The 12166-nt window shown below is 34.8% G+C and overlaps 1 protein-coding gene across 1 annotated transcript; it reads right to left on the reverse strand.

Annotated features, from left to right (window-relative positions):
• Positions 1-4442: 4442 nt before the first annotated feature.
• On the reverse strand, positions 4443-10170 carry LOC25495891 (potassium transporter 4). Its single transcript, XM_024786030.2, has 9 exons — positions 10021-10170; positions 8471-8711; positions 8126-8371; positions 7522-7572; positions 7153-7413; positions 6924-6976; positions 6731-6845; positions 6374-6628; positions 4443-5777 (listed from the first exon to the last, which is right to left on the reverse strand). The coding sequence occupies exons 1-9, from the start codon at positions 10063-10065 to the stop codon at positions 4687-4689; spliced, it is 2358 nt and encodes a 785-aa protein (XP_024641798.1). The 5' UTR covers positions 10066-10170; the 3' UTR covers positions 4443-4686.
• Between the last annotated feature and the right edge of the window lie 1996 nt (positions 10171-12166).

The raw sequence follows: 12166 nt of genomic DNA on the forward strand, positions 1-12166 counted from the left end.
CCTGACAATGATGATTTGAAGAAGTTGATTCTGGAAGAGAGTCACAAGAGTAGGTTGAGTATTCACCCGGGGGCTACAAAGATGTACCATGATTTGAAGAAACTGTTTTGGTGGTCCGGTTTGAAGCATGATGTTGCTCAGTTTGTTTATGCATGTTTGACTTGTCAGAAGTCTAAAGTTGAACATCAGAAGCCTGCAGGGTTGTTGACACCGTTGGATGTACCGGAGTGGAAGTGGGACAGTATCTCTATCGATTTCGTGACGAGTTTACCGAACACTCCGAGAGGGCATGATGCCATTTGGGTTGTTGTCGACCGGTTGACGAAGTCGGCACACTTCATTCCTATCAATATCAGTTATCCGGTAGCACAGTTGGCAGAGATTTATGTCCATAATATTGTGAAGCTGCACGGTGTACCGTCGAGTATTGTGTCGGATAGGGATCCGAGGTTCACCTCTAGGTTTTGGAAGAGTTTACAGGATGCTTTGGGTTCGAAATTGAGGTTGAGTTCGGCTTATCATCCTCAGACAGATGGTCAGTCGGAGAGGACGATCCAATCATTGGAAGATTTGTTGAGGGTGTGTGTGCTCGAGCAAGGTGAAGCTTGGGATAGTCACCTACCGTTGATTGAGTTCACTTATAACAACAGCTATCACTCGAGTATTGGTATGGCACCGTTCGAAGCCTTGTATGGTCGGAGGTGTAGGACTCCTTTATGCTGGTTTGAGTCAGGAGAGAGTGTGCTGTTGGGATCGGACTTGGTTCATGAGACTACTGAGAAAGTCAGGTTGATAAGAGAAAAGATGAAAGCTTCGCAGAGTCGACAGAAGAGTTACCATGACAAGCGAAGAAAGGCTCTTGAGTTTCAGGAGGGTGATCATGTTTTTCTGAGGGTCACTCCTTTGACGGGTGTTGGACGTGCATTGAAGTCGAGGAAGTTGACTCCAAAGTTCATTGGTCCGTATCAGATTTCAGAGAGAGTTGGAACAGTGGCATATAGAGTTGGTTTGCCACCACATCTTTCGAACTTGCATGATGTGTTTCATGTGTCGCAGCTTCGGAAGTATGTAGCGGATCCTTCGCATGTGATTCCAAGGGATGATGTGCAAGTTAGGGACAACCTGACAGTTGAGACTATGCCGTTGAGAATTGATGATCGGAAGGTGAAGTCCTTGAGAGGTAAAGAGATACCTCTTGTGAGAGTCGTTTGGGGTGGAGCGACTGGTGAAAGTTTGACTTGGGAGCTGGAGAGTAAGATGCGGGAGTCGTACCCGGAGTTGTTTGCTTGAGGTAAGATTTAGAGGACGAAATTCTGTGATTTGGGGAGAGTTGTAACACTCTAATCGTGTGTTATTTATTTTTGATTTATTTAGAGTCTTTTATATGATTTTAAATAATGTTGGTGAATTATGTGGTGTGATGTATTTTATTATATAGTTTATTTTATAATAATTGGATTAAGTGAGAAATAATAATTATTTTGGTGTTTGGGGAGTTAATAGAAGTTATTAGAAATTATGGGGAGTTAAGTGTAATAAAAGGGGAGTTAAGTAAATGGGAAGTTAGGAAAATAGATGTCAGAAGCTTTTTACGTGAAACTGTCAAGTTGGGAGAAAAGGGAGAGAAGAGCAAGTAGAACCTAGGAACCAAATTGCTGTGCATTTCCTTCTACAATTTTAAGGTAAGGGTGAGGTTACTTCAATAGTATAGTTATTAATTTCTGATTTTGTGTTTAACAGAGTTTTGGTGAGAATTGGGAAAATTGGGTTTTGGTGATGCAATGATGATTTTGGGGTAGAAATTGTTGTTCTGATGTTAGAATTAGGTTTTGGTTGTAGACAGCACTTAGTTTTACATCTGTAAACTGATTTGGGGAGTGAAATGAAGAAAAATGGGATTTTGGGGAAAAACCAGTTTTCTGTCCGTACAGAAGTTCATCGCTCACCTCGCGAGTTAGCCTTGCTCGCCATGGCGAGTGAGCAACTTCATGGCTCGCCTCGCGAGCAGACCAACTCGCCGTGGCGAGCAACCCAGTTGAAAACTTGATTTTTTGAATTGTTGTTATAAGATGTTTTGGGGATAGTTTAATGTACCTAAATGATTTTAATGATGACTGGAGCAAGTTTTAGGGTAAAAAGATGCATAGGGAGCTTAGAATTGAGGTTTGAGTGAGAAAAATGTCAAACTTCTGAGAGCACCTTCTTTTCACTCGCCTCGAGTTCGCCTTGAACTCGCCATGGCGAGTAACCTGTTTTGTGAACTCGCCATAGCGAGCAGATATGCTCGCGAGGCGAGCTACCCAGTTTTTGAGTGCTGAATTTATTTATATGAATGGTAGTGATTGGTGTTGTTGTTTTGGGGCATAGTTATATTTAATTGTGCATTATTCTGGATTGTTGGTTGTTGATGTTGTTGATGGTTGAATGTATGTTTTATTTATTGAATCATACATGTTGTATAAATTGATGTCATATGAGGAATGTATGCATGGTCTAGTTGTATGTAGATATACACGAGTGGGTCCATTGCATATGCATAAACAGCGGAGAGAACTCATGTCCTGGAGCACTAGTTGTTCACAGCGGTGAGGGCTTCGGTCCTGATGAATGCTTTAACCATTCAAAAGCGGTGAGGGCTTCGGTCCTGTTTGGTACCACATGCATAATTGCATATTTGAGGAGTCTTAGTGGTGTCGTCATGTCATGCATGAGTCTTAGTTGTTGGTTGTAATTGCCATATTGATTGATGTTGATGAATGTATATTTATACATAGATTACGATGGACTGATTTTGAAGATAATGTCGTTGCTCTGTGAAATATATATATTTATATTTGCAAGATGATGTGATGATGTTTAATAGGGTGTTAGATTCATTTGATGATTTTAATATCTATATTTTATTGTTGTGAATCTCACCCCTTCTGTTTGAAAATGTTGTCCTTTCTATCGGTAACTTGCAGGTGATCCTGAGTAGTCGGTGGTGGCTCAAGTGTCGTGTCTAGGGCTCTGATACGTGGGATGAGAATTATTATTATTATTGTTTTCTTTCCTATGTATCAATTTTTGGAACTTGATGATGTGGCCCTATGATTGTTTTAAATTCCTTTGATGAGGCTTGTATGCCAGGATAATTTGATGGAGACATTAACTGTTGATGTAGTTGTTTAATGCTAGTATTCCGCTGCATAATTTTTGAAGTTATGAAAGATGTTGAATTAAATAGTTTTATTTTCTATTTAAGAAATTTTGAAATGTAGTGTAGCATGCCCGTTTGATGAATTACTCTGATGAATATTTTATATTTAATTACTTTTGGGTAACGGGGTGTTACAGTTTTGATCGGAGAAATCACATTTTAGTGTTGTATTTTGGGCTGATTTTCTAAACGTGATCCGAATTTTGATCGAATTGTTTGAATATAGAAAATTTGTGTTTCGTTAACTATAGGGAACCCAAATTCCACTTAGAGTCGGATTGAACACTTTGCAAATTTGTGTTTTGTTGACTTAGAGATTTCTTGGTCACGCTAGTTTGTTGACTTTGTTTTGAATATTGTGCTATGGTATTATAGGATTCTGATTTCAAAGTAATTGAAATATTTGGCCTTGTTACATAAGGTTTTACAAGTGTTTTCCTAACTACTTTCTACAAGTGACTCTTGTAGGGGATAGTTAAATTGGTAATGATCATTTTCTTGTATGTTTTTAGCAAGTAAAGAGTCATTTTAGTCTCTAAGAATGTGAAGTGGCTATATCAAAATGTTTTCTGGATGTATCAACATAACCAAAAGATTACGTTAAGAATGTGTCTTTTGAGATTGTCATGGACTATTTTGACTAACATAAGACGCATTCAAGGACCAAATTAATTCATGCAAGACATTCAAGAACCAAATTAACTAACGAACTATTATATCCATATGTTGAGTAGTTTAATTTCTTTTAAATTTAGTTTAGATTAACTACCTCATTTATTTACAATTTAATCATATTTTACCATTTGTGTGCTTTTCTTCTTTTCAATTTTACACTTTCAATAAACTATTATTTACAATTTAATTATTTTTTATTTAATTTGATAAATGAATTTTTCAAATACCTATACTTTTATATAGAAAAAATATTAAGTTGTTGTGTTACATTTTTACTTCTAATTTCACCCTTAACTTAATTTTCATTTTATGTCCTTGCCAGTCAAATAACTTAATTTCTTAAATAATCGGATTAAATTTTGCAACTTGATCCTTTTTATCGATAAAAATGGTAAGACAACCATGTTAATGTCCGTCTTAACATTATTTTAGATAAAAGAATCATAAGCATACACAACCACTTTGTCCGTCTTAACTTGATACATACACTACAGCAATGACATTGACTATTTTCTTAGTAAATTTCCAATAAAATATGACAAGTTCTTGTTCACAGGGATCGACTACACCGGAGCAAACAACACCATAATGTTGTATCATATATCATTTCTCAAAGCTTTAAAATCGAGAAAAATCGAAGTTCAATGACTATCATTCAAGTATAGTGAAAAAGGATGTAAAATTTACAAAATGGAAGTATAGCAGCAGAAGCAATGATAAAATCAAGAATCCGGCTCCATCTTGAAAACTTGTTTCTAATGTCGATTTGTAACTACTAGGAATATCTAACCTAAATGGTAAAATTTCACAACCTAGACATAATATATCATTCCAACTTCGATAAGACTGATGTGAGGAATGTTGAGAGCCACAGCTGGACCCCTGCAATTCTTTCGCAGAAACGAGTATCCCATATCGATCACAAGCTTTTTCAAGAACGATGAAGATTTCCTTGCCTTCACATACGAGTGTCCCATAATATACGCAACTCCAGCCTCCTTGGCTTGGATTAAATCTAAAAGCTCTTCTTTAACAGCATGATCCAATCCAGGATTGTTAGGCAGTTGAAACCTTACTCGACGCCTTCTGACTTGCGGGTTTTCATCGTCAAAAGTTGATTGCAAGCGCCGCAGGGTTATAGATCTGCTACTAGGGATGCTTTCGTCGATATCAACATCTTCTTGCTCGGCCGAAATCAAGCTTGGAGTTGATTCGAAGCTTCTGGTACCTATAACAGCCATCCTCCCATCAAATGAAGAAGAAGCTTCGGAACTCGAGATTTGCGGTTCCACTGCCTCCATCTGGATAAACTCCATTATACTTTGTATGAGATGATTCTCAAACTCTCCATCATCCCTTTTAATATCCTTGTACCCATATCTAACAACGCACCTATACATTCGATATGGTCGTGGACAAGCTCGGCCAATCAGAAAACGTTCTTCCGGTGAGACATATGGTACAGGGACCGATTTGACGCAAACAAAGACCAATACCTTGTGAAATGCAGGAAGGTTAGTTACAAAGTGAGTGAATATCGACGGTATTCCGGTTGCAAGTTCCGAGTAGATGAGTCCAATCCCTGGGACACGGACAATTCCGAGACTAGGGCCCAAACCTAGTAACCATTTTAATGAAACTTTGTTGTGTAGATCATATTTGTACTTCCTACGAATACCGTAATGCCACACATACATAACAATCAAGAAGAAGAAGGACAAGACAAGAGGAACCCATCCTCCTTGGTGCACTTTTAGGAACGCCGCTGATAGATACACGCCTTCAACAATCCAAAAGAACAAAAGGAATATTGTAGCAATCAGGATGCTTTTCTGCCAGATGAAGACTATGACGAGCGCCATCAGAAATGAGGTTATGAACATAACCGTCATACAAGCAAGTCCTGAAACCAAATACTCGGAAAACTTATTACGGATTTCAATTGAAAACATGTATAGGAAAAATACAGATTGGAAGAATGAGCATCTGCAAGTTTGTGCATTTCTCAATGAAAAACTAACATTCAAACTTCAATTTCTTTTCATAATCAGTAGCAGACAAAAAAAAATAATGATAAATGTTGGACTCACCATAATAACACAAGCACTACATATAAATTAAACTATAATTTCAGTTTTTTTCGGTAAGAGGGCAAATTTGATGTGGACAGAGAAAGTAGAACTGATTAAAGTGAAACGTTCCCATCAAGAGGGCGTTATATCAGTTACACTATTCAGCTTATAGGTTGAGGGCTAGTGTTGGCAACAAACCGAACCAACTCGAAAGCAGTTTGAGTCTCGATTCGGTAATTAACCGTTGCACTTGGTTCATGAACCAAATAAGTCAAACTTGAGCTCGTTAACTAAATGAGTTGAACTTGAGCTATGCAAAGTTCAACTCGTTTGGTTCATAAACCAACTCACTTTTCATTAATGCAATCTACCTTAGTTTTTGTTTCAACGCTAAACATAGACTGTTCCAAAACTAAATATAACTTACCATAAGCATTTCCAATTAAGGTTATGTCCTGAAATCCAACGGTTACAGCAAGAGTCAGGACCATAAGTATCCAGTTAATTTCTGGGATGTAGATCTGTCCAAATATGTGTTTCGAGGTGTGTACGACTTTGACGCGGGGAAAACAACCAAGTGCATGACACTGCTTGATGATAGAGAAAGTAGCAGTGATAGTAGCTTGACTACCAACAATAGCGGCCATGGTAGCAATAACAAAGACAGGCCAAAATACAGGTCCTGCAACACACGGCAAAACAATGAAAACTTAAAACAAATTGATTGCACTAAGAAAAAAAAAACATTGAATCGTGAACACGTTAGAAACTCGGAATTACTAACCAGGTATTGAGTCATAAAAACTATTATGAACGGACTCGAGGTTTTTAGACAAAAAAGCTGCTTGGCCCATGTATTGCATTACCAAACACGGGTATATAACAAAAGCAAAGGCAAGCTGCGTACAAAAAAATAATAATGTTATGAAATCTCGTAAATTTGATGCATAAAATTTAGTCAAGCTACAAGCTCTCACCCTTATTGACGAAGCAGTAAAATGACCAAGATCTGCAAACATAGCTTCGGCTCCTGGTGAGACACAAAAATGACATGATCATTCAACTTAGTAACTCATTTTAAATCTCGTCTTCTAGTTAATCAAAGCTTACTTAAATTTTAAGTTATAAGGGTAAATTATTTTTGAAAAGGTCCTGCCATGTGCGGTCCACGTAAGATAACAACTTGTAGGTCAAGAACTAACGTACCAGTAATACAGAGAAGTATCCCTCCGAGAGAAATCCAACCCTGAGTACTAGTCTTGATGAAGAACTTGATGATATAATGTGGGGAGATAGCAAAGACTATTTTTGGATTCCAGTATATCGTATTATAGATCCCAAGAATAAAAATCGATAGAAGCCAGATGATTACAATTGGTGCAAACATAAATGCAACTCTGTGTGTTCCGCAATGTTGGAGAGCAAAAAGGCCAACCAGTATGAGACATGCTAGCAGGACAAGTTCGCCTGGAAACAACGTGAAATTTATTAGGTAATATAATATTTATCACTTTATAGGAATTCACGAGAAATGATAAGAATTGAAATATCTTTAGCAAATGAAAATTGGCATACCATCGTTGAATTTTGTTTCCGTAACTTTTAATCCTGATACCGATGCCAGAACTGTAGGGTAAGAAGAAAAGTAACGGTTAATTTCTGTAACTGAGATCTAATTCAGTGTAACAATGATGAACATGTCAAAGGAATTGACTTGTGTATTAATCTACTAAAAACTATTGTATGGAAATTTAAACACTGATGAAAAATTTGTAAATCAGTTTTACTAGCTTAGCTTTTAATTCTTTCACAAAATCAACGTGCAAAGAGTAGTATGCTGCATTAAGTACCAAGAATTGCACTTCTAAGGGCTTGTTTGGATTAGATTATTTGATTTTTTCTACCAACATAAGCACTTCTGAGACTGTTTATGAGAGCTTATGGAAACATCTAATGACATGCTCGTAAATTGTTTTCAGCTTATTTCTATAGCTCTCCAAGATAGCTTATGAAAACAACTTACAGCTTAATCGAAAACAGTTTGACTTTATCTGCTATAGAAATAGTGTATCCATAAGAACTTATATGATAAGATCTTATCTATCAGAACTTAATTAAGCACTTCTGGGATTATACCAAAACCGACTCTCCGGATTTTTTTATCACAAAACTACCTTACCTGAAATAGCTGGAGAAAGTACGCCATCACCTATGACCATGCAAGCACCAAACAGTACGACAACAAGAAGAACTGTTCTTGACCGTTTGTGCTTCTCCAAAAACGTCTTCAGCGGAGACGAGGCTCCAGTTTGCGATGAAGGACCGTATTTGTATGACGACAGCTCCTCATCGGCAGCTTGTTGATTGGGAAGCAAGTTAAATTTGGCATGCCTGCAGAGCAGTGAATAAAGAGCAAATGTTCCACCTGCCAATAGTTGCATCATGATCAGAACATTCAGTTCATAACCTTCGACTAGAAAAATAAATTTAAAAGGAAAATAGATATCGTTACTCGTTAGAATACCTTCACCGTTATCATCGGCGCTCAATAGGATGAATACATATTTAAGCAACGGTATTAATGTAAGAGTCCAGAAAATCAACGAAAAAACACCAAAGATAGTTTCTTCATCATGGTGATTCTGCAACTTTCCTTCAAATGTACTTTTATATACATAGAGAGGCGATGTGCTTAGATCTCCATATACAACACCAAAGCTTTGATATGCTAACAACAAATTCCTAGACAAGTTAATCCATGACAACTGCGTAGAACCCCAAAACAAATCAATACATTTTCATTATTTAACTGAATAATATTACTTGGAAAAAACAATCAGTAGACAATACCATAAAAAATTATTCAAAGTAGAAACCTAAAAACAGGGAAATCCAAAGAAGTCTACACTGAGATGATTTATTTTCGGTAACCATGTTATCAGTGTGAAGTATTCACCGGCTTTGCCGATGACTAAACTCCGTCACGGAGTCTCCCCTCGAATTCAAATTGCCTGCAGTTGGTAATCCCCCCATTCAAGTAGTCAGCACGTTAGTCGTCGTTGCATCGAGATTAGATGGTCCATATTCCAGTGCAGATTTTTATTTTATTTTTCAAAATTAAAGTACCTAGCTTGAAATATGGACCGTCTGATCTTGATCCAACGACCCTAGATGTGACAACTGTGTGAGTGTGCTGGAAATTACCGACTGCTGGCAATCCCAATTCAAGGGGAGACTCCATAATGGAGTTTAGTCATCGGCAAAGTCGAAGTTTATTCACAATGATTAATCTCCGATGGGGAATTTGGTTGGCCACCTTTAGTGTGGTCTCCCCTCAAATTCAGATTGCTTGCAATCGGCAATCCCTGCATTCACGTATTCAGCATATAACTGGTCGTTGTATTGAGATCGGATAGTTCAGATTTCAATGAAGATTTTGACTTTTTTAAAAACTAAAATACCGAGCTTGAAATCATTACTGTCAAATCTCCAACGGCCACCAACACACTGATTGCGTGAATGCGGAGTATTATAGACTACACACGATCCAAATTTGACTCCACTCCCAACCACAGTTTTTCCATCCACAAAGCTCAAACCCATAAAAAATACACTAAAGAAGAACAACTGAATCATATATGTCAATAAAAATTCACAAATTAATTGAAAAAAAAAATGTGAACATAATAAACTACTGCATGAAAATCAACATCTACCACTTTCTGGTATCAATTATCAACTCATAAAAAGTATAGTACAGTTCAAAACACATGAAATATGCTAAATTTTACTGCTACAGATATGCTTGATAGTGAATTATTGGAACCCCCCAAATCTCAAAAGTATGAAATCAAATTTTCAATAAATTATGAACTATGAAAATTCAATGAACAATGGAAGATTTGAATCAAAATTATGCATAATAAAAAATAATTCAGTTTCATCCAAAAAAAAAAAAAAGTGTTGAAGTGAAGTAAAACATAAACATGAATCAAAAAACACAGTCAAATGAAACAACAACAAAAGACAAAACAAAAATGAGTTTGAGATTGAGATAAGAAAGGGTTGTTTTACCTGAGAAGGATTTCGAGAAGATGAAGCTATGGATTCTGGTTCCATAAGTGAGTTTGGTTTTTTGAGAGAAAACAAGAAATGAAACAGTATATATCACTATATATTATATTGTAACTGTTACCGTTCTTGTCTTGTCTCTATTACAAGTACACACCACATCTAATCTTAAACTCTCCTTCTCATGTCTTGTCACTTTGTACTTTTTTTTTTTTACCATCGTAGAACAATGACTAATTTATATCGAAATTTTTTTATGAACATAAATGTCGAAAGTCAAACTCTTGACCATTTTTCCAAAGATCGAAATCAAGAATTTTTAAATTTGACCAACTCATTATTAGTTTTTGTCCTTACGTTAGAGGTTAATTTTTATTTTTTTTATAAAACGTTATGAGATGATTTATCAATGGGATTAGGTTTAACTTACACGCTCACCTTCTCAAATTTTGACAGAGAAAGGTACGTATATTTAATAATGTCGATTACTTCTCGAATAAGTTGACCCAAGTAGAATTTTTTTTAAAACAAACCAAAAAAAGTAATTTTTTTTAAGGGAATCAACTGAGAAAAGTAATTAAATAAATAAGAATAGTAGTAGAAAATAATATTCAATGTATCATTGACATTTTAAAATTACATTATTTATGTACAATTATTATTTTTCATAAAAAAAAAGTGAAAATGTCTTAAATAGGAATTTACTTAATTCTCTCTAAAAAAAAAATAGGATTTACTTAATGAACATAAAATAATAATTAAAATGAAATCTGTATTAATTTAAACTTTAATTTTTGATGCATTGTATGTGTAACATTAAATTATTTCATCAACAAAATACAATCAATCATATAGAAATAATTATGATTAAAATTAAACTGTTGTTTTTTATGATTCAACAATTATGTTATGTTATGGAAATGATTTGAGAATTATGATTATTACAATAGTATATTACATATAGATATTAATTTAATAGACCTTGAAGTGCGCTCTCGTCAAGGTTTAGTTTTAAAAAAATATATATAGATATTTTAGTACTTTAGAAATAAAAATAATTAAATATAGCTAAAAGAATTAAACCTTTTTATACAAAAAGTTAAATTTTCATATAATTTTATTAAATTAAACTTGCTTGTGTTCAAATTATTGAATAGGGATATTTTTTTTATTCAAATAGAGTATATTACTCTATTAGGTCAAATACCATTTCTGCTCTTTAAGTTAGATGATTATAACAAGATAATTCTTTAAGTTTTTTTGATACAAATTGGTCTTTTAAATAATAAAATATTTGTACCTTTATCCTAATTTCATCAAACTCAGTCAAAAACATGTTTGTGTGGATGTTTAATGTTAAGTTGATTGTCCAAATTCACTACTCTTAAAACTATGGCTCAAAGGTGTGTTATTCGGTCTTGATTCAAAACAAAATTGATCGATTACTTGATTTATAATGTTTTTAATCAAATATTTATTTGTAAAATTAGGCTTGAATTCATAAATAAGAAGAAGAAAATGGATACAAGCAATCATGTTTGATGTCATAGACACTTTTAGACCTACTATCTTAATGTTAAATGTTTATAAGCACTTTTTAACGAAGTTGGCTGAAAAGATGGACGACAATGTAAATATTATATGACTCAAAAGACCAATTTATAACAAAAAAAAAAAAAAAAAAACTTAAAGGATCTATTGATAACAAAAAAAAAAAAACTTAAAAGATTAATTTGTTATAAACATATAACTTAAAGAATCGCGGGAGGTATTTGACCTACTTATTATTATCAAGTTTTTTTTTTTTGAATAATCTTATTATTATCGAGTTGGTTGAACTCAAGTGATTAATAAAATCTATCAATAATAAAATATTAAAGAATCTAAATTTTATTTTTTTTTATGAGATTTTACTTAACTTTTGACCTATCTTTGAATTATTAATAACCGTGAGAGAATACGAGGATTGCTACCAACAAATATACTATAGGAAGTGAGAAGCTTCTTTCTCACTCTTCAATTGGAGCACGTTAGTTTCACGCGTTAGGTGTGTGAGTTCCGTGTTGCTTTCTGCCACCACACCAGTACCCTCTTTTGCCTATTTCCTAACCAGAATAATGATGAATAAGATAATCAAGAGAAATTCATA

This window comes from Medicago truncatula, chromosome 6 (assembly GCF_003473485.1).
Source record: "Medicago truncatula cultivar Jemalong A17 chromosome 6, MtrunA17r5.0-ANR, whole genome shotgun sequence".
NCBI classification, from domain to species: domain Eukaryota; kingdom Viridiplantae; phylum Streptophyta; class Magnoliopsida; order Fabales; family Fabaceae; genus Medicago; species Medicago truncatula.